Raw genomic sequence first — 23,305 nt, forward strand, 5'->3', positions numbered from 1 at the left:
CTTAATTGTAGGAAAAAATGCTTTGTTGTGAATATATTTTTGTGAATAAAATTATTTATATTTGTATTGATTATGTAAAGAATTTAAGAAATAGGGTAAGTCTTCATTGATTGTTATCAGGATGTGCCCTTTTAACAAGGACAGTACTTCTCTAAAACAAACTTTTGGGTCCAAATGGCCCTAAAAGGTTTAATTCTTCATTTAAAAAAACCCATAGCTGAGGATTATGCCATACTTTCCACCACCAGTGTTAACATGGGAACACAATCGTAATTTTTTGTTACCCATGTCACCCAGCCTGCTACCTTACACTGAGCATCATGCCTGAAAGAGAAGTGACAAACAGGCTGCCACACTATCCTGAAACTGTGTCATGACACTGAGGAATGGAGAATGCTAAGGATATAGAAAAAGGCTAAAAGGATGCTTCTTCCTTTCTCCACTAAGGAAAGAAAGGAGTGGGGCATAAAAAGCTAGTTTTGTCTTGCCTGTGAATAAAGTTTTACTATCCTCACCTGAGGGATAGAGTGGAGAAATGGAGGGGATTGATAGTAGTGCTGTCTGGACTGAGCATGGAAGTACTTAAATGTAGGGACTCATTTTTATGATTCAAGATTCTTTCATCTAACAAACAGAGCTGTGAAACACCTAAGTAATTAAAAAACTAAAAAAAAAATCCTGCAGGAAAGGCCCCTGAGAGGCTGAGCAGAAACACGGAAGTCCAAGTGCTAAGTGGAGCCTGTGCAAATGTCAGCCTGTGCTCTTCACTGCACAGGACTCCTCTTCTCATGTCGTTCCTCCAACAGCAAAACAGAGAGTGACAACCATTTTTCCTTTATATGACGAGGAACTAGATTATCTTAGTGCATTTGGCCAGCTGGTGTGTCTCATATGAAACATTCCAACCTGTACTGTCAAACCCAAATAAATGACCGTTCAAAGCCACAGTGACACCCTGCTCAGAGGTGTAGCTGGCTGCTCAGTTTCTCTCAGTTTCTCTGCTGCCTTGGAAGGACCAGTCACTTTTCAGCCCATTGGTGCTGCAGCGATGGCAGTGACAGCCCAGGAGGGGCTTGGAGGAAGGACTCTGTTGCTTGTGAAACATATGGTGCCCAAATGGGGCTATTAAATCACCAGGTTGTAGGACCAACAGTAAAATATGTATGTGTGTTGAGATTTCAGTGCACAGGCCAGAACATTTTTCTCTTGGTTGAAAGCTGTTGTCTGTGGTTTGCAGGGAACCACGAAGTGGAGGAAAAAAGAAAGCAGGCAGGAGGCTCCTTGTGATTTGAAAACTGTATTGACATCCTAATATCTTTTATCCAGTCATCAGGGCGCTGGCACACAGGGGACAAGCACTCTAAGGGACCACCTTCCATCCAGGACCCTGGCAACACAATGCAGCACCAACTCATAGAAGATACTGGGAGGGCTCCAGTGTGTTGATGCTTGTGTTGATCTTCATTCTTTGGTGTGGATTCAGGTCCTGATATGAGCCATGTCTCCTGAAGGGTGAAATTGCTCAGCTGATAGGGATTTTAGGGGAAAGCACGTCTCACATGGCTGTAAAAGCAGTCTGGTCTCAAAGACAGTAAAACCCAAATGTTGTCATAAGACAAGCAAAACAAAGCTGGCATTAAGCAATGGGGTGAATCAGAACACAGAAAAGGAATTTAGGAAGCCATGGTCGTAATCCTATTAGGCTCTGGGCAGGATTAGAATAAATGGCTCCTAATTTGCTTATGTAATGTATCAGTGAAGTCCCCTGTTTCCACAGCCACTCTGATGGGCTTCAAGTCACTCCAGTGTCTCATCTGAGCAGTTTATTTTCTATTTCAGATTTTCACTTACTGGGCTGAAGATAGTCTCAAGATGAGAGTGAGAACTGGTGAGTAGGAATGGGAAGGATGAGTTTCCTCATAGTTCCAGTGACTTCTCAGAAGTCTTTGCATGAGGACAAGTCACTTCCTCGCTGACCAGTATCCTCTCGTTGTTATGCATATGCTCTGTGTTCTCCACCCTAGAGCCTGGATGTTTCCTCAGCTCTGGAAAGTTGTATAATACCCTGAAATTATACAGCCCCTTCCTGAGTTGGGTCTCAATACAAGGCATCCTCTGAGAACTTTGAAGTGTTGGCAGCTGCCCACAGTTACATGGGGTGGCAGTGCCTCCATATCCCGGCACTGCAGCCAGGATGCAATGAGCAAACCCACTCCAGGGGTGCATGGCACACACACAGCAGGTGGACAGATGGCTGTGAGCTGTGGGAGGTGCTGATTAGACATAGTTTATTCTCTCAGGATGATTCTCCAACAGGTTGGGGGTCAACTCATGTGTTGTTGGAAATGTGGGCAGTGTCCACTGGTGGAATGGGAGGTGGTGGTGGTGGGCAGATGTCTCCTCCCTTCCCACCAGTTTGCACCTGGCTCAGAGTATCACTTTCTGTCTCAAGTTTCTAAAACCAGCCACATGTCCCTGCCAAACGCTAAACTGAGTTTTCCTCCTCTCCTGCTCCCATGACCCCCAGACCTTTTGGGATTTGGTGGTTTTGCAGTGAGCAGAACAGTGAGTGGTGGTAAATTTGATGGTACCAGTAGAAATAAAAACTCCAGCTGAAAAGAAATTACTCTAATTATCCCTGAATTTATGGCAGTTTAGTTACTCTCCTTTTAAAGGCCTTACAAGAGCAGGAGACATTGTATAAGGTCTCAGGACCTATATTGTGTTTGAAGAAACCTGCCTCGCCTATGTTTGGAAATAGTTTTCATGTGTCTCAGCTGAAGTTTAAATGATTTCTCCACAGAAAAGACTGTTGTCCTCCTTGTGTCTGGGTAGGAAATTTGATCTAAAGTACAGCATTTGGCCTTATTTTAAGAAGTAAATTACTTGAAGAAAAAAATACTTAAATTCTTACCAACTGATATAGAGAAAAGCAACAAATCCCAGTAGGATCAATCCCTTCTTCTTTGCTGGGTAACGATGCGGCAAGGCAAAGATTTCCAGGAGAGCAAATGGCAATACAGCTGTGTGCTGAGGAAAAAGAGAGTCTGTCACTGACACATCACAGTGCCTTGCCTTCAGTCATTGCTGATCACAAAGTTCAGGCACCTGCTCAGAAACAAAGAATTATTTAACAATACTGAGAATAATTGTATACAAATGTGTATGCTTCATTTTTTACAATGAAGTACCCCTAGAGTAATAAGCACAAAAATTTTCTTGTTAATAAGATATAAAAATGAGTCGTGCCTGTGGCGTGGTCTATGTTTATAATAGGTGAGCTCTCCTTTTGCATTTTGTAATGCAATAATTTTTTTTTATAATTCCTATTACAGTACAAAAGATATTGAGCTCTATCATTATGTGCAGTTGAGGATGTCAGAAGAGTGCTCCTTGAACTCACTGAGCAATTGCTGAATTGCCTTCATGTTCTCTTCTAGTCATTATTGTACTTTATATAGTATCATTTATTACTTGCTCCAGTGCAATCCCAGTGTGTTGTGCTTCCCTTTGTAAATGGAAAAATGGGGTTGTAAACATACAGGAGACTTCAGTTAGCTGTAATTGAAGGTGATGAAGAAACTTCAAACAAGCTTATCCCAGAGTCAGAAAGAAGTTAAATTGATAGAGAAATGTGGTTTCCTTATTTTTATTTTTTTTTCTTGTTGAAGAGTTTGAATTGCAGCTTTTGTTTCAAGGACTTTAATGATAACTGTCTGAGCATGGAGGATTTTCAGCTCTGGGCAGACAGTTTGGTAGCACTGACTGTTTTGTGGTGAGGAGCTGCCTCCAAGAGGGATGCTCCTCACCATGGGGATGTTGACAGCACAGCAGAAAGCTTTCTGGGCTCAGATGTTAAATGGCCAATGCAGGAATTCATGGGATGGTAATGCCTCAAATTTTTGACTGATTTGAAACCATTTCAGAAGATAATTTGCCTGGGTGAAATTTCCCCACTGAAAATTTGGTATTCCCTGTGCAAGCAAACAATAACTTTGAATTGCAATACCTAGGACAGATGACTTAAACAATGTCAGGGAGCAATAAAGCAAAACTAGTCAATGAAATACAGCAGGAGAAAAACTATAGTAACAACTGTAGCTGATTAGCTGCTTAAATTCCTGGTAATTAAGTAAATAGTTTCATAGGTAGATAGGGGAGGTATGGGAGGAGGGCAACATAGATAGATAGAGTTTTAAATAGAAAAAATGTCAAACTAAGGAATTTTTTGTCTTTCTCCCTAAAGGCATAACCTGCTGGGTGCATGGTATGAAGATTCCTCTTGTCCCAAAGAAATGGTTCTAACAATTTTAATGTACGTGTTTTTCAGAAACTGTGGTCAGTATCTGATATGGTAATATAGTGTCAAAGTTTTATTGCCTTATATTTATGCTATAGGTTGTGAAAAATGCACATGAATTTCTTTAAATGCACAGTGAGCTATAAACGGCTTGCATGTATTTAGCTATTTGTTTAAGAGATGGACATTCACTTTTTTCTGCTGCTTCCAAGTGACCAGTGCCTGGAAGCTGAGTGTCCTCCCTCAGCCCTCCTACCACGTCCAGGAGCTGCTGTTCATACTTGGCTATCCTTCTATCAAAATACCATTCCACTACAGTTATTCTTTTTTCAGAGAAAAGAGATAGAAAATATTTCTTTGATGTTCCAGTTCCTTTCAGTCATTGGCACTGTTCTTTTCTTCTGTTCTGTTTCAGAAAGATATTCTTCAGCTATACAACCTGCTTGGTTGATTGCAGAAGTTTTGTATCAGTACAAGCGATTGCTGCATTCATTTAACAAGAAAAATATCTTCAGTGCACACAGTTTTCAAATATAATCCCTATAACTTCTTTTAGTCAGAAATCTATGTGTTAAGCTGCTTTCAAAAAGATTTAAAAGAGTTTATTTTCCATAGTTGAACAATAGTTTGTCCTTGAACAAAACCCAAAATGCCCATGGCAAGGCAGCAGTGATGGAAAACCTACACCTTGTCCTCATTTTTAGGCTTTAGCCTAAGCCTTTGGCGGGCACGCTGATTTAGAGCACCTCATTTTGCCAGGTATTTTGGAGCATACCCAGGAAAGAGCAGCACAAAGAGCCAGAAAGTATGAACAGTGAAGCAGCCCAAAGGCAGTGAATGCACTGAATGTGTTGTTGCATCTAGAGAGGAGAGGAAAATGAGAAGTTTCAAAGGCTTAAGAGACTGATGCAGTGATGGGCGAGTGTTCCATGTCCATCGTGTCCATGACCTGGGGGGAGTGGCTCACTGTTCCACAAGAGAGATGTAGCTTCATTCTGGGAAGCACATACACTCCAGCAGCACACAGACAATGTGTGGACAGCAGGATACATTCACAGGAAGAGGCTGGGGGTGGTGAGGGGCAGCCTGCTGCTCAAACACGCCGTGCATTGGCACCGCTGCTGAGCAGCAGGCTGGTAGTGCCTGCAAAAGATTGCTGGGAGATCTGCTTTTTAGTCTGTGCTGGTTTAGAAAAGGCTGATATGCTTTACTACTCATTTTTGTCAGGCTCCTCCATTTATCTAGGAGTTAGAGAAAACACTTGGGGGCCTATAAATCAATAGAAGCTTGAAAGTTACTGGCAAAACTGGAAAATTTGGCTGCTTTTGGGAATAGCAAGGAGTTTAATGGAAAGGGTAGGTTAAAATTTCTGCTATTCCTGATTCAATGAGCTTTCCATTGCTTGTAAGAGGGTTTCCATGTCTAAGGACAGCAAAAGCATTCAGGAGTGGGACTGTCTGCCTCTTGTTTTGCAAACAATTTGTTAAAGTTCTTGGAGCTATCCTGATTTGGAAAAACAAATGCAAAAAAAAACCCCAAAAAACAAAGAAAGAAATTTGTTGTGGCACAGGAAAGCTGCAAGTTTCTCTCTTCCCAAGTCCAGTGATGTCACTGGCCCATGACTGTGTGCTGTGTTTCTGTTCAAATAATTGCATCTTTTAAAATATATTTTGCCAAGTATATTAACTAGATGTGGGTGGGGTTTGTTTGTCAAGTCATTTAAATTTGCTGTGAAAATGCTTTCTTGAGACAGATTTCTACAACAGTTCTCAGCCTCCTCAAGCACCCCCAGGATGAGTTTTTAAAAATGTTATTATTTTTCCTTTGTGGATATAAATTTTTTTTTTTTATTTATTTATCCCTCTGCCCCTCCAGTTCCCTCTCATGTACACATACACCCCAGGCTCGTAAACATGTGGGAAAATCTTCCCTCGCACTTCTGCTATCCCAGAGCCTATTTCTTCCAAGCCGAATTTGTGCATTAACAGTAAAATCACAGAGGAGTTTCTATCGAGTACCCGAGCAAGTTTCTGACAGCAGATGCATGTTTGCAGAGCAGACACTGGGGGAATGTGTGGATGGCTACAGGGTGCAGAGCCTGCCCTCCGCCTACGACACACAATTGGCTTTCCACATGATTTCCCTCTCACAGCCCAGGGACGTTGACTTTGGCAACGTCATTAGTGATAGAGCATATATCATGGTTAATCAGATCTGCTGAAAGGCTATAAAGGCTTCTCATATCCTTTTCTAAAAAAAAAAAAAAAAAAAAGGAAGGATGAAAAAAAATATGTATTTTCTCATCCACATTATTTTTAACTGTAGGTCTCTGGTGCATAGTCATTAAATATATTTTCAATACTACTTAGCAGCATTTCATATTCTTAAACTGACGTATGTCTGAGGAGCACAGTATTTGTATGGGGCAAATTAAAATATACAGTTGTGCCTCTTCCTTTAAAGAAAACTTAATAATTAAGCTCAGATTGACACAGATCAAAACATTGGCAAAACCTGCTGGAAACAATGACTCATTTTTTTATTTCAATTAACAGTTTCTCAGTTTCACATATAAACAGTGAAACTGTCAAAAATAATTATCACAGAGGGAGGGGAATAAACCCACCTATTTCACTTCAAGATAAGGAAAACAGGCTAACACAATAGCTGTGTGTACTGATCAGGCTATCAATGAACCAAACTGAATCAGAGAGCTTTTCCCTATCTTGGCAAGGATCCTTTTGGTACTGATTTTTTATGTTCTTTGAAATATTAATGTATTTATTTGTCTAACAACCTCTGTTTGATGAGGAAAGTTCAGCTTACAAATTTTGCAAGAGGCGATTTTTTTTTTCTTCCTAGAGTGAAGAGAAAAAAGTGATGGGACTTTCAAAATTATCAGAGACATTTAGCTAACTAATCACACTTTTAGCCTAAATTCTGCTTCCAAACATTCAATTTTAAAATCCTTTGTGTCTCTTTTTTGGCAGTCATTGTGATTTTCCATTTGGTTTTAATTTCTTTGCTTCATTCCTGAAAAACTCAGGTGAATCTGAGCTAGTTATAAAATTACAAATTTATTTTTGTTGCTCATACAAACCCTGGCATATGAATACAGGGGGAAGAAAGTTTCTTAAACATATTCTGAACTTTATCTCAAATATTGGCACGCTAACTTTTCTCCTGCAGACAAGAACATTCCCCTGCTTCTTTACTTCTTGTTTCCTACCCTGAGTTGTATGTTTCCCAGGATACGTTTCAGGTTCACGAGTTTAAGCTGAGATAAATAGTCCTCTCTGAATATTATTTCCAGTGTTTGCTAAGACCATATGGAATTTTTACTTCCCGTATTTTGAGCGGTTGGTGTATTTACTTAATGCTATATCCTCTTTTCATCGGTGAGAATTCAAGTAAGAGTGAGCTTCCTGGGGCTGAGAAGGCAGAGTTTGTGCTGGGCTGCAGGCTCCAGCCAGGCTGAGCTTGGAGCCCATGAGCGCTCTCCCCAGAGCTGCTGAGATCACTCGTGCTCCTGACGCGTGTGTCGCAGTTGACTCGCTGTGACCTTGTTTGACTCCAGAGCGAAGGAAATGATGCCTCGGTTGACCAGAGCTGTTTGTTTCTAATTCGTCTGCATTTACATACCCTCCATGTCTGCTTTCCATTAACATGTGAGACTTTAGGGAGGGATCTTTTCACAAACAGTTACCACTGGCCAAACTAAACTCCACTGGGCACAGTTGGAGACCATCAAGTGCTTTTGAAAAACTGCCTGTGTTTCTCCTTTCAGACCAATTCCCCGCAGAGCCTGTGTGCTGACAAGCAGTCGCGGCCAATACTCGTGCTTCTCTCTTCCCCATCGGTATGTTACTGCAAAGTAAAAGGAAAAACCCACTTTGGTGTTGCCTTATGAGGCTCATGAGCCAGTGTTCATTGGTTGTCCCTTGAGGTGTTTACTCAGATACTCAGCTCTTTGTTGGAAAACGTCCCCTTGTCTATGGAAATTTCCTTCAGTTGGATGCTTTCATGAACAATTACAGCCTGTGTTATCTGAGCATAATAAAACTAAACAGCTTCCTGTCACCATAACCTCTGTTTAGTTTTTATACTCATAATTTTGCAAATCTCTGTATGGTCTTTACTTTCTTGGCTTAATTTTGTAACTAATTCCCTCTTTTGATTTATTTTGCTATTATTTTGTCTGTATTCAAATGCCTCCTTCAAAATTTTCTTTTGCAATCACTCCCTATACATTTTTCTTCTTCCCTTAACCTCTCTGTTTTTCAGGGTGGAAGGGGCTTAAGCTTTATTGTTCATTTTATTTCTTTAACTAGTACCTTGCCATGTTTAGTTGAAGATACAATTCTCTCTTAGGGTTGCTACATGTCTTTTGTGTTTCCAACCATCAGTGCATCTTCAGGGAACCACGGATTTATTTTATGGATGGAGCAGGAGGCACAGGGAGTCCTGTGACTGAGCAGGTGTGTAGCAGATTAGTGAGGAAGCTATTGCTCAATTTAATTCCAGCAGCACTCCTCTCTGAACCATCAGCTACTACCTGTTTCTGCCCTTTCCAGATCCATTCATTCTCACCTGTAAAGCAACATGATTTTTTTTTTTTTCTTAGACATGTAGGTAGTTTGGGAATGTTATAGTGAAAATAGATGAAACATTAGACCAATTGTATGATCAAAGGTAAAAGAGCTTCAGAGATGTTTTCTTGCCTGCACACGTGCATTTTTGGGAATAAGGCCCTGGCTGAATATCCTATTGCTTGCTAGCAAATGTTTCGTCTCAATGTCAATGCCAGAATTTTAATTGCCTTTCTCCCTGACATTAGATATGTAGTCTAAGAAAATGATGTTGCACTGCAGCTGGAGGTTGACATGAGGCTGAAGTGACACATCCTTTGCCGTGGAATATTTTCCTCCAGCTGTTCCTTTGCAGGGAGGGTTACGGAGACTGCACCTGTGCACGCTGGGGTAGCAGCAGCCCGGGAGGATTCCCTGCCATAACATTTGTCTCTGAAACACATACTTTCTCCCTGAGGAAACGGGCTTATGTCAACAAAAACGGAAACTTCAAAAAAATCTGTGTAGTGCTGGGAAAAGCTAAGCATCTTTGCTCTTAAATGTGTGGGGTGATTAATTTTGTGTGCCATATTCCTCACACACACATTCTTCTTCTTTTGCCAAAAGCTGAATGTAATTGGCAGCCTGTGAATGTCCATAGTTGCCAGACAGCTTAAAATTGAGATACTGTGAAATGCAAACAAATGGAAATGTTTCTCCCTTGTGTAAATATGCAAGAATTATTAAGCATTAAATAACGCTTGCAAAGAGAATCGTTTAAGATGGCCAAAGATGAACCTGAGGTTGTTCTCATGTACACACCTGAAGTAGGAGTCGAATTCAAGTGGCCTGGACAAGAGTGTTCTGCCCTACGAACTGAATTTGTGCCCCCTTTTTTGGTTAGTGATGCAGCAGCTTCCTAAAATAGCTGTAGTAAGATGTAATCCTTCACACAGATACCCTCACATGAGGGTAAGAGTAACTTATATTCACATAACTTACATTTTTTTCCAGATGGACATAAATCACACTGATCCAAAATGCCATTTCTGTTGATGTAGATGTGCCCACACTGGGGAAGGTGAGGTATAGCTAGGTAGGCAGAACACAAGCAGCTTGTGTATACCAAGAAGATCCAAGATGAGAGGGGACATAGTGAGTCCTGCTGGTACTCCTACTGTCAGGGCATTGGTGACCTGCCTCAGTGAAGGAAAATTACTTGTATGTACCTTGCTTGTTCTCTCACTCCCTTACATTATCGTTTTTTATTTTCAGGTACGGCTTAGCCACAACAGGGCAAAGTGCAAAGGAACTTCAGAAGCTCAGGCAATGGGGGATCTGTTGTCCTCTTTGCTGAAAGTCTGCCAGGCAAGAGATGTTTCTTTTGAGCCTCCATTTACCTTTCTTCCTTGTCTGTTCTCAGCTTTATAGCTTACAATATCTTCTGAACATGCACAATCCATAACCATGTGTCAGTAGAGTGCCCGGGGAACTAAAATGCTGTTTTTTGTAAAGGTGAAAGGGTAACAGAGCTACAGGGTAAATTAGAAAAAGAGGTGGCCAAACTCAACTTAGCTGCAGTCTGAAAATAAAGAAAACTGTGCCAACAGACTGAAAATATAAATCTTCTTTTACAAAACACAATTGTACCATTTCTATTTTTGTGAACACATCTGCTCAACATTTATATGTATCTTTTGTTATAGATCAAAAATGCTTTTGAGTTATCTCTTCTGACCCACCAGTGGCCCACTTTATTTAGCATTCAATTCTGTCAGACCTTTCAAAGTGTAGTGTTCCCCAATACTGCCATTAAGTTGAATAATACATGCACATGGTTTAATCCAAGCTGTCTCCAGCAGTTAGTCTCCTTCTGGAGAGTATCCAGATGTTGCTTGAAAAGCGATGACTGGGAAAGAAATAAACAAATTCACTTGATGAATTGGCCAGCGTATCTTTTGTCTCAGCCATCTTCCACTTCAAAAATCTTGTTCAAATAAAATAATTGTGCTTGAGACATAAGTAGAGCGGACTTTTTTCATCCCCGAAAGTCAAGATTTTGTGTAAAGATGGTAAAACATAATTATTCCAGGCAAACAGAAATGGAAACTGAGGCCCAGCTTTTGGGTTAAACTCAGTAGAAAAGCAAAGAGAGAAATCTAGATAGTCTGGAATATTTGGTCTATGAGCAAAATTCCTTTCAACATTAACCATCCTGTCTGCAAAACAAAATGTTTCTGTTCAGAGTGCAAAAACATGGCCAAATTATAGTGCTCACTCTGCAACTCTGGGCTATCAGGTGGGCATCAACAACCCTTTCCCACTGTAAGAACAGTCTATGTGAGAAAAAAACCTGTTATTCATTTCTGCAAGGAAGTTGCTGCAGCATCACTGCAAAGCCAAGGAGCTCAGTATTCCTGAAGTGGGTTTGTATGGTTATTTTTTAGGTTCACTCTCCAGTTACACAACAACATATGCTTTCCCTATGTACAACGTTAAAATAGACTGAGATTTAAAAAAAAAAAGTATTCCTACTGCAAATGGTATGGCACTGGTGGTTACTACTGATACATCCATGTCTTTCTCCTCCAAAGCCAGCTACATGCTGCTTCAATCTGCCACGAAATGCCTGTAATCTCAGAGCCATAATGTAATAGCAATATGCAGGGAAAGGAGCCCAAAGAAAAAGTGTCTGCTTGGCAATCAGAACTTGGAGATTGTCCCTTAAAGTGTTGGTATGTCCCTGGATCTCCCTAGTGTCTCCAGCAGATATTTTGTGTTGGAAGAAGGAAATGCTTCAGCTAAGCCCGAAGACACCTGTTGGAAGGTGTTCTAAAACCAAGGATTGTCGATAGCAGGGATCAGTCCCTGCTGGTGGCAGATGTTTTATGCTTGATTGTGACTGGAAGGAAAATTTCCTACCCAGAAACTGTCAAGCACAAGATGTCTGTAGTGTATTAAGAGCTTTAGAAATAAAATATCAGGTTGTGATAGAGGTTTTCTTTATGTGAAGTTTCTCTCTCGGCAAAATAATTTTCAGGAAGAATTGTTTTTCCTTTTTTAACACCTGTTTTTGACACTTCTGATACAGAAAAGCTTTTTGTTGTAGTCAAAATGACTCTGTTATGAAATGTAGTTGTGGGTAAGGTAAGAAGATGTTACAACTGATATGTTTGAGGGGTTCCTGCAAAGAGTTCTTGCACATGAAATAAAAATGTGTGTCCTAACACCTCTCAACCTTCCGATGTCATAAACAAATGTGGAAATGGAAAGGGCACATTCTCAGCTGTGAGCCAGGATTAAAACATGCAGCAAAGTCTATCTTCTCTGAGCTTCACTTTGTGCTACTCCCCACTCCCCCCTTGCCCAGCACTTCCACCACTGTGAGGATTTTAAACCAGTTGCCCATACTAAATCCTGGACCTGAAACCAGCATGATGCTGAGGACATGAAGAATCTTTCATTTTGGTGGATGATGGTTCTCAGAAAGAGCAGAGCCCTTCTGCATGTGTGCAGAGGTTTGAACAGCCACAGAAAGGCCCTGGTGGAAATGAATTGGTGGACAGAGAGCAGGTGATGAGGTTAAAAGTGCATGATGGCTGTGGTTCACCACTCGGGTATCAGCAGTGCAGACATGCCTCTGTGTGTTTGGATTCCAGTCACACGACTCTGAATCTGCACCTGTCTAAATCAAGGGCTGCTCAAACCTTGAGCTGTCCTCAGCCAGACACCCCAAACCCTCCCAGATTTACCTTCAACACTCACTGGGTACATCCACTGCAGTGGATGGCAAGTTCTTAAGAAATGAAGTCTGGAGAGAAATGAGTCTTCTATGTGATTATTTCATACTTTTTGGCTTCTCTGATTCAGCCTAGAGCTGAACCTCTCCCTTCTCTCCCACTTCCCATTCGTCCCACGAGGCCTCCCTGACCTTGCAATCCACCCACAGTTTCCATGTTACTGTCAGCCCTCCTTTCACTTGACTGATGAGAAATATGTGATTATTCAACACATCATAAAAACGGCCAGAGCAAATGAGGGAGAAATCTGGAAAGTATTTATAGAAAATCTGTAAACAATCATTGCAATCCAGCCATTCAAAGCTGCGCACACATTAGCTTATTAGCTGTAGAGCTGTCAGATTCTCTTTTGTCATTTCACCTTTTTTAAAAATTAAGGGCTGCTTTGTTACATTCACAGCCATTTTGTATTTCAGAGACTTCTGTTAGCAGACACAATTTCTTTTTTGAGCTACAATAAGGGAGATTTTCTTTCCTTATGACTACACATCATTTCATTGACTTCAGAGGTTTGACAAGCACCGATTAACTGACGTTCCTTGTGTGCTAAAAGGCTTCTTGAGGCAGCTTCAAGCACATGCATCTGATTGCTGCGTACAGCTCAACATCAGATTCAGATAAGCAGGAAGGAGGAGGTGAGAACGGAAAAGCTGTGAAGCTCTTCTGGAAAACAGCACAATGCAGTGGTGGGGCACACGTTGCAAAGTCTCCCTTTTCTCTGCAAGAGGCTGAGGTGTTTCTTACTCACCATAGCATGATTTAACCAGAGCGGGATGACTCCATCCAGGCTTTTGGGGTAAACCAGCTCTCGGTTGTAGGTATACAGTGTCCAAAAGGATATACACACAAACTGGAACCAAAATGCAAAATGAAAGAAATTTAAAAATGGAAGACAAACATAACTGATAGGATTTGGTTAGTGCTTTCATTTCTGAGAAGGCAAAATGTCTCCATGCTTTTTTACATGAAAAATTATGACACTGCCAGATAAACTCATGTTATCTCACATTTACTCAGAGAAGCAGTGTTCTGTGTTGATACTGAGAGAAAAAACCCCTGCTTTATAAACTGCCAACACTGACATTTTCTGTGGAATCTGAGATTAGCTGCTGCTTTTTTTTTTCTTTTTCCCTTTCCCTTTGCAGATGGGATCTTTTGATGGTCAAGTAGTTCTCCTCAAGGGCCTGTCTGCCAAGCCTATGTTTTGCTCAGTAACAAAGTAAAAACAGATCTTGATAAGGCAGTTCACATAAACTTATCCTTTACCTTCACAACTCATAAGCCTAATTCCTAAATTGCAGGTGAAAGCTGCACACTGTGGGCACCCATTTTTTCCCCAATAAATCAGGAATTACAGTGGGACAACTTAACTGGAGGAGATGGTATCAGTTACTGATACCTGGGAGCTGATTTGCAATTTTTGGCCCAGCTTTGTATTTGAGCACACTTTGTGCTTGGGGCTAGAAACCAGGGGTGTGAGATGCTGGAAGAGTGAGACTGTGCCACAGTCCTGCAGGCATAGTGAGGATGCCTGGTGGGATATGAGAGCAGCATAGTGAACACTCTGACTCCATCCCTGGCAGGGCTTTTTTATGGAGCCAGCTAGCTGAGCTGCTTGTGGGCCATGTTTAAGCAGTGTTTTTCAGCCCTCTGAGATTCAGCGGTGGCTGCAGGCATCACTCTCACAGAGTGTACCTACATGTATAAATAACCCATCAGTTCCTCTCCAACCCACGGCATTTTGATAAACAGCATTGTCTGTGAGGGCGTAGGTGATCCATGATGAATCTGACGTAGGCTGTGACTATAATTATTTTTTCTGTGAATCTGTTTCTCTCCAGTGCTTATTTAAAGTTACTCTGGCATCAAAGAAGGAGATGTGAGGTTTTGCTGCCTCTTAGGTACCCTCTTGTGTCCTCCTGACCTGTGCTGCCCTTTAGAGAAAAGCCCTAAGTTGATAAATCCACAGCTATTTGGACCATGAGATTAACAGAGAGGTTACACCTCATTCACCCTTTGGGGTCAATCTGTGTCCACTTGAGGACAGCAACCCTAATGTTTGTGCAAGAGGCTTTGCTCTCAACCACGACAGGCTCAGCATTGTTTCTTCTTCTAAATGGTCCATATCCATTCCAAATTCAATGGTAAAAGAAAACCCTTGGTTCTTATCTGTTTCATACACATACTTTTGGTACTACACACCCCTAATTATTTATGCAAACATTATTTTCACATACAAAGACAAAGGGTACTTACTGTGGACACTGGGAAAGCCAGGACACTGAAAAGAAGGTCTCTGCTGGAAATTATGCACTTAGCACATCGCAGTTTCTTAATTAGTCTCAACACATCAGCCAGGAAGGACACCCCATAGAAGACAGCCTGCAAAATCTAAAGTAATTACACCTAATGAGGGAAACTCATCCAGCTTTCATTAGCATGTTCCTCAACGAAATCTGTTCTTGCTCTTCAGGGAGCTGTTTTGTTCATGAGCTGCAAGCCTGCGTGAGGGAAATAGCTGTTGGCAAAATCTCTTTTACTAACCCAAACTGATTAAATAAACTTGATCAGGAGATAACTTCTACAGTATCCCAGTTAATAGATTAAACAGAGATGTGTGATGTGATTCAGATGGGTGAAGGGACATGTTGAAAGCCAGCTCCATCACACTTCCTATGTTAATGGTTGACCACTGGGTATATCTGAGTAGGAGAGAACAAATTATGCCAGGACATTTTTCCTGTAAAGCAATTGCTAGATAGCTTTTCTGCTATTTAGCCAACATAGGTTCTTCTTTCTAGGGACTCACAGTGCAATTGATCTCAGTGCCAAGTAGCTCAAAATTATCTAAGGTGAGAATTAGGTGCAGAAGTTACAAAAACAGAACCACTTTTGCTGAACTCAAAGGGATTCAAGAAAGGATTTCAAGTGCCTAGAAGCAAAAATCCAGATGCCACGAACTAAAAATGAAGTTTTACTTAAGTTTAAATGAAATTATTTATAACTAATGAATTTTAGGATTGGAATGTTGTATTTTGAAGTTTTTTTCCTTCTTTCTTTAAATCATTTCTAGGTAGTGAGGGTGGGATATTTTTGTGGAGGACACTAGGAGGATTTGGTAAAGAATTAGATACATGCACAGCGACAAAACAGAGTTCTCCAAATTGTGTGTAAAACTGTCATATTACTGTGGTTTAAACCAATATTGCTTTTCTAATTGCTTCATTTTCTCTCCTAACACTACACAGCAGATCAAGACGAATTAGATTTGTCAGACACACAAAGGCAGAATAGAATCTTGCAGAAAAATACTTCTCCCACTGTCTCACATTTAGCACCAAGTCAGTTCAGTTCACTTAACTCATGGGGTGACCTCTTCTTTTTTAGGCTATGTTGTCACATGCAATATGGGAAGTGCAGCCTACTGCAAACAGTGGATCAGCTGGTGATGCTTAAATGGAAAGAGGGCTACAGCTTTCAGGATGAGATCTCTTTTGCCATGATCTTACTCTGACTCAGATATTTATTTAGAGCAAAGTCTCTGAAGTTGTGGCTGGTTATTTCATCAGTTTCTGAAGAAGCTGAAAAGGGTGGTGCTTGGGAGGGGACAGGATTAGTGCAATGTTTTTCCGTCAGAAATTCCTTTATTATCAAAATATATGAGGGGAGGAGGAGACTATGATTTCACCATGCCTGTTGTCAAACAAGGGCTTCTGCAATCTTTGATTTCCAGAGACTGAGTCTTCCTGGGCAACAAAATCACCATTGTTTGCAGTTATCTGCAACCATCCCCAAACATTTTGTTTCTTCCCAGCACCGGGAAATGCTATGCTAGGGAAATCCCTAGGCTTTCCACAGCCCAGAGAGCCATGACAGTAAGTGCCACTGTTGGATTGTCCCTCTCCCTGTGCAGACCACAGCAGTGGAGGAAGGGAGGTGCTGACACAGGCTGGGAAACTGGCCCAGGGTCTTCCAGGACCAGGTATCAGAGGATGTGCATCACCCAGTTCAGCTGAAAAGCCTATCCTACCAAGACAGACAGATAGATGTCTGCAAAGACATTTCCTAACAAGGCCTAGAGTGAACAGACATATCTTTACATTAAAAGAAAAAAACAACCAAACCCAAGCAGCTTCATCAGAACCCAGACAGGTTTTTGTTCAATTCTGAGGCACCCAAAACAGCTCTTTCGAGTGTGATTTCCCCCTCCCCATTATCACAATTAGCAGGCTTTTTTTCAGTCAGTAGGGATTCTGCTCTCCAAGTCATGGGTCTGGTTCAGTAAAGTCCATGCTGGCGTGCAGTGTACTTAGACACAAACACATGTTCAGCCCAAATGTCTGTCCCAGTCCTTGGTCTCACCAGGACACCAATACCGAGTTCTCGAAGAGCTAAGAAAAGCCTGGTAATAAACAGAAGCTCTTGTTACACCCTGTAGAGTCAGCAGTAACTTTCTGTAAAAGGCATGAAAAATGAACGTGAGGGTGGTGACAGTCCAGTGACACATGGTGACTAATTGCCAATAAAGCAATTAGGGAGAAGCCGGGTTCCCAGAGGATGGGGCTATTATTATCTTGTTCATGGTCAGCCTTACATTAATCATGGGACAGGGATAGGCTGCTTCTTTCTCCGCTTCAAAATTAACTAAAATAAACATTACTGAAAAGAAACAGTCCCAAAACAGCCACATTCTCAGCCTGGTAAATATTCTGTTATACACAGGGGAGGACAATGTTATCTTCTGTATGGAAAATTCTTATCTGAATGTATAACCTGACCCATTTCTCCAGCTAAACACGGAGAAGAACAGCTCTTGAAGAAGTCTGAACTCAGCCTCAGGAGCTTGGATTTGTGCTGCTGTAACTCTACTGTCATTCATCGCCATAGTTTCAAAGGTGTTTCAGACAATTTAGTGATCACCCTGTATTTCCAAGAGAAATGGAAGGTTATACAAGTAATTTTCGAACCAGAAAACTGAACTTAGCTAGGATCATCCCTAGTACTGTGCAGTCTGGCATTGTACACCCCCAGTAGATTAAAATCCGAGCTCCAAACCCACTGGGGTTATTCTTGTAAGAAAGGTGCATCCAAATATTGTAGCCCTCCATTAAAGGGAAAATGCTGACATAAAAAAAAAATAAATTTGAAAACATCAAATTATTCCAGATGTCCTGTGAATTTCCCAAGCAGCAAGCAGCAGTGCTGGCACTCACAAATCCATTGCAGGCACTCATGGAATATAAATCCACTGGCTGTAAATAGAAAGGATTCCCTAAAGTGTTCCCACACGAACAGAAGGAAGACTGGAAGCATTCAGAAAGCTAATGATTAACCCAAAGAAGAGAATATGGATATGATTATCCCTTCTGGAGAGAGGCTGCTTTCCCCTCTAGACCCTGCAGAGTTCCACGGTGCTGGGTGCTGTAGAAACATTTAATTTGGCCAGATCAATTTTCCAAACTGAGACTCACAGTGACAAAGACAAAGCTCAATTTTTATCTGGTGCAGTGATCAAAAGGGTGTTTCTGTTTAACTAACCTGACATGATTTACTTTTGTGTATAAGATCTTGCCATATGTGTATATTGAAATCTCCAGCTAGTACAAATAAATCGGGCTCCAAGCTCTGCCCTTTAGGGAGGGATAAATCCAATATTCTGAGCAAGTTATTAGACATAAAAATCAACATTTAGTGTAGACACACATCCATTCACATGATAGTGTCTTGGAAAATATCTTTACTAAATACTGGGTCTATTCTGAAATAAATATAAAGCAGCTTTCAGGACAATTGAAAAGTATTTCCATTATGAAAGACAAAAGTATACAGAATCAACTGGGATAGGAACGCAGTTAATAGTTTTTAAAGGTGCAGTGTACTCATTATGCAGTGATTTCCTAATGGATTTACAGCAGTGAGCAGATTTTTATGAGCTCAGATATTTCAGGCAATGAATGATTCCACTTTGCACTGTTTTGTGTCACAGATGAATGAAATTAATAGAAAACTGGTTTTATCTGTCATTTCTGCTTCTTCAATAATGGGTCAAAGAACCTCTTTGATACAAAGTCCACTTATTCTTTTTTCCCCCTACAAAAATATTTCCTTACTGAATCTTTATTGCTATGATCATTAAGAAGATGAATCTGAAGCAATGTCAGAGATGTAGCTCCCTTGGGAGAGCCACATGACTAGCAAGGAATTGAATGAGGTGCTAAAAGAGGGTCATATCTAGAAGGAATTCTTCCAGCATCTCTCCAGCAAAATGGGAGACAAGCAGCATTTCCATCACCAGAAAATGTTAGTTTTCCCAGTATTTCTATTTCAGATCACAATGAGGTGGCCAGAGCAGCTTTCTACAGAAAGAAATTTTAAGATACTCTTCCAAAGAAAGAAATGAAATTTTTGGAGACAAAATTTCCAAGTGATTCAGATAGCCAGTGCCAGAATGCAGGCAATCCCAGTCTGGCAGGACACAGGCAGAAGAGCTGGACAAAGGCTGTCTCTGTGTTTCTGGCTCTGGGGAAGCCTCCAAGGCACTGCCCAGGCAGATCCACTGAACCAGAGCAGCCCAGCGTGAAGGTCCTGCCCACTCTCCTTCCCCATGACCACAACTCCCAACATCCCCAAGTGCTTTCTAGGGCTGTGTCCAGACTGACAGAAATTCAGTGCCTTGCATGTGCACCCAATGGACAAGGGTGGTTGACAGGCACCTCTTGTTCCTCGATGTTCCTCAGCAACAACAGGGAATGGTTTAATGCCAGACCATGGGATGATTCCTTTAAGTCCAGTGGAGCCCCACAGAGAGCACCACAGCATGTGGGACATGTCTTCTCACACTCTTCCTCTCCTATGCAGCAGCTCAAGAACCTTTTGCCACCTTTTTGCTGCTGCTTTACCAAAAAATGCTACCCAGTTCAGCAGGAGAAGGGGGGTGTCAGCATTTCTTTCCCTAATGCCTCTTCATTTTTTGGCAATCCTTTCTTTAAATAAATAAATCTCTGAAGAAGAAGGACTACCATCCATGAAGGAGTAATTTTGCACATCCTTTCCCACTGCCACATTTTGTGCATGAGATAGGCAATATCTTCAGCCCAAACCACTTTCCTTTGGCTGGCAGCTGCATTTTGGCATTGGAATCTGATCAATGAGTGGTTAAAATTTGTGAGTCAAAGGACTGGGGGAGTGGAGAAAGAGGCCTCATTCATGGAGATTTAAGAAAACCTGAGCTGTTCAGCAGATCTGTAAGTGAGTTGGCAAAGGGAGCAAATACTGAGGTGGTACACTTTCGTGAATCTGATGGGGTTTTTTCCCTTGCAAAGCGACCTGACTGAAAAATTGCCAAAGAACCTCAGGATACTGAGTGCCTGAGCAATCAAATAGTAGGCAAAAATCTGTGTTGATAAGTGCAATGTAAAGCATTTCAGAAAAAATTAAAAAGCAGCTTCAATTATATATTTTTCAACAGTGGGTTCTATATTAGCTGTCACCATCCAGTAAAGAAATATTAGTCTCAGTGTGGATTGCTTTCTCAACTTGCTGTCTCCTTGCCTACCAGTGATCAAAAAAGACAAATAGAGAGTTAAGAGCAGTCAAGAAGAATTAAACTACAAACAAGGAAACACCTTTAGGCCACTCTATAAACCTATACATGCTCATAATTTGACCACTGCAGCCTATCCCACCTACTCCCTCCTGAAACTTGAAAAACTGCTGCAAAGGTGACATGGATGCTTTAATGAGAAGCAACCCTTTGTGAAGAGAAATGAAAAGGGTTTGGACTTCCAGCCTGCAGAAAACAGGAACTGAGAGGATAATCTAATGCCATTCTAATGAGTGGCAAAGAAAACGTGAACAGGGATGGATGATTAAATTGCCACACAGAAATAATGAGGCATCCAGCTCAGCTGTCAAGGAAGCAGGTTTACACCAACAAAATGAACTGCTCTTTCATACAAGACACACTTGCCTCATGGCACAGAGGATAGGGAAAGTACCAGAAGTATGAACAGGCATGTTTTTCCTTTAGATAGATGAAAGGAAGGCTTTGATTGGTTATTAGCCGTCTTAGTCTGGATTTATTTTTTGGCTGGGTATGCTGGTGGGACAGTAAAGCTATGGAAACTTCAGTTTATGCTTGTACATGCTCTTGCCTTTACAGCCTTTCCCTGACCATCCACTGCTGGTCACTAAGGGAAGCTGGATGGCAATTTCAGTGAGTGTTTCTTCATCCCAAAATACTGGGAGATTGGTTACTTGCTTTGTCCTTTTGATCTCAAGCTTGAGAGCTGGGTGGTAAATCTCATTATAATGGTGCCAGGGGATGGGGGTGGAGATGCTGTTTTGCCTGCAAGTATGGGTGGTGTTTTAGTGGGGTCAGCTATCCCCCTAAACAGCAATACAGATAAACAGGTACCATGGCAATTAGCAGTACAAATGCCATCCAGCTGCAGTGATATATATGTGTCCTCATCCTTCCACAGCTCACTTGTCCACTGAGGAGAAGGCTGGGGCTACCAGAATCCCTGGGTTGTTGTGGTCATTTCACTTGCCACTCACTGCCTCATTGTTGCAAATGTTTCACAGAGTCACAGAATGGTTGAGGATGGAAGAGAACCAAATTCCCCGCTTCCCTGAAGGTCTCCAAAAGCCCCACTTGGAGCTGGGGAGCCTTTAGGCTTCCACTGAACTCCAGCATAGGATGTCTCCTTCTGAAGGGTAAAAGTAGAGACAAACATGCCCCAGACCAGACCTCTCACTGATATTTAACTCTGATGGTCACACAGAATGGATGAAAGGCCAGGTCCCTGCAGTCATCCTTCAAATTAGCAAGCGTGCCTGAAATTTTTCCCTCGTAGGAAACCTCTCCTCAAGCCTGGTCTTTCCAGACCACCAGCACTACTTCCCCGAGCTGCTGATGAATGCCTTGTGCTCTGAACAAGCCTTCTCCCCTGGGTATCTCATGTACTTTCACTTTGATTTCTATCCTGTGAAATGATAGCACATTAGAAGGACCAGGACACATTACAGTCTCTCTTTTTCTGTGTGCTTTTAGGAAATGTGCAACCAGTTGAAAGCACTGCTGAAGCTCATGTAATAATATCACAAGCACCTCTCTCCACAGGCTGGAATTTCTTTCCCTTGTATTCTCAACTGATTGTCAAATGAAGCAGGTACTCTGAATGGCTAAATTAGCACAGTGCTCTGCTTTGTTTCACTTTTCCTGTAATTTAGAGGACATAAAAACCTATTTTAAAAAATGAAGTAAATCTCCAAGCAGTGTTGAAATGTTCTGAATCAAAGGTTAGAAAACAGGCACCAAACTTGTGTGTGTCCTGGCAGGACATACCCCCACTTTTCTGTCCTTCCCCTCACTGTCAATATCTCTTTTACAAGGAGGCAGTTGGCTTTGAAGTACTTTCTGAAAACCAAGCATCTCACCAGCCAATATTCTTTCTGCATGAAACCTGTGAATACTTTTCACAGCACAAGCACAGAACCCTCCTTGGTTTCCTTCGGGGTAAAAACCACCAAAGGAAGCAGTTTAACAGCAGCAAATACACCAGCTGCATATGTCTTGAGGCGCAGATGGCAGACAAACAAACAGACATATTGGTATCACTGTATAACACAATTTGCTTACCAGATTGAGGATTGTCAAATATTTCCACTGCCCCCCGTAAAGGAACACTTCAGATGGCCGCTCCTCTGTTTTCACGTGTGAGATGGAATAGGCAACGAAAAGGTACCAGACAAAGGCAAGGCAGTGGTACGTGGCGAGAGTAGAGATTTCCATGCTTCAGCCAGGAGCAACTGACAGCTGCTCTGAAAGCAGCTTTTCTCTTAAGGTGCTCAGTGCATGGGATAAGGCAAGGCAGGAGGGTTTACTTCAGAGCAGTCTCGGGACACGATGCCACTTTGCTCTAGTCAAAAGGAAAAATCACAAGGCTGTGAACTTTGCTTCTATTTGTTTCCCTTTTTACTTTACAGATAGGCTGGGGGGTGGGGGGGATGAGAAGAATAGGCTTATTCCCTGGATTTAAATGCCTTGCTCAAGATTACCAAAGATTAGTTGCAGAGTTACATAAGTTTTGGGTTGGGTTATTCTTTTGCAAAAGTAGTGGGGAGTTTTGCTGCTGATTTTGTGTAACAGGCTGTCATGTGTTAGGTAGAGAGTGAAAACAAGTGGCATTTTCCTCACTTGTAGCTGTGTGTGCAGCCATGTCTCCAGCTCAGCTTGGGAAGCCTCCGTTTTTGCCTTGTGCCAAAGAAAGAAGTGGGAAATGTAATGGACTGTGAAAGAAAAACCTAGTTGATTTGTTGATGGGCTATGGAGGTGACAAGGAAGCTGACAGGATTCATAAGCAAAGGTCCTTGGGGCTGAAAATCTCTCTGTCTGTTAACATTTTTTTTTTTTTTTTGTTTTTGTGGGAAAAGGCTCTGCCACCTTTATGCTGCTCCGAGCTGGAATTCTTCACAGCTGTGCATGGCAGGTTGGACAAGCCCTGAGTCACTCTGAAGCTCTGGCAGGGATGGAGACACAGGACAAAGGCCTTGGGTGACAAACAAGAAGTGCTGAGCAGCGTGTCTTGCCTCTCTGCTTTTATATTTGCTACTATTCACCTTCAGACAGCCCC

The 23,305-nt window shown here is 41.7% G+C and overlaps 1 protein-coding gene across 1 annotated transcript in view; it reads right to left on the reverse strand.

Annotated features, from left to right (window-relative positions):
* LOC120503551 (androgen dependent TFPI regulating protein) overlaps positions 1–22,578 on the reverse strand; it is a 30,470-nt gene extending 7,892 nt beyond the window's left edge. Inside the window, exons 1-4 of the mRNA XM_039712137.1 lie at positions 22,312–22,578; positions 14,925–15,059; positions 13,417–13,518; positions 2,915–3,030 (exon numbers count right to left, since the gene is read on the reverse strand). Coding sequence (XP_039568071.1) covers positions 2,915–3,030; positions 13,417–13,518; positions 14,925–15,059; positions 22,312–22,464 — 506 coding nt within the window. The 5' untranslated portion in view covers positions 22,465–22,578. The remainder of the gene's footprint in view (positions 1–2,914; positions 3,031–13,416; positions 13,519–14,924; positions 15,060–22,311) is intronic.
* Between the last annotated feature and the right edge of the window lie 727 nt (positions 22,579–23,305).

The sequence above is a fragment of the Passer montanus genome, unplaced genomic scaffold, assembly GCF_014805655.1.
Source record: "Passer montanus isolate IOZ18808 unplaced genomic scaffold, ASM1480565v1 scaffold26, whole genome shotgun sequence".
NCBI classification, from domain to species: domain Eukaryota; kingdom Metazoa; phylum Chordata; class Aves; order Passeriformes; family Passeridae; genus Passer; species Passer montanus.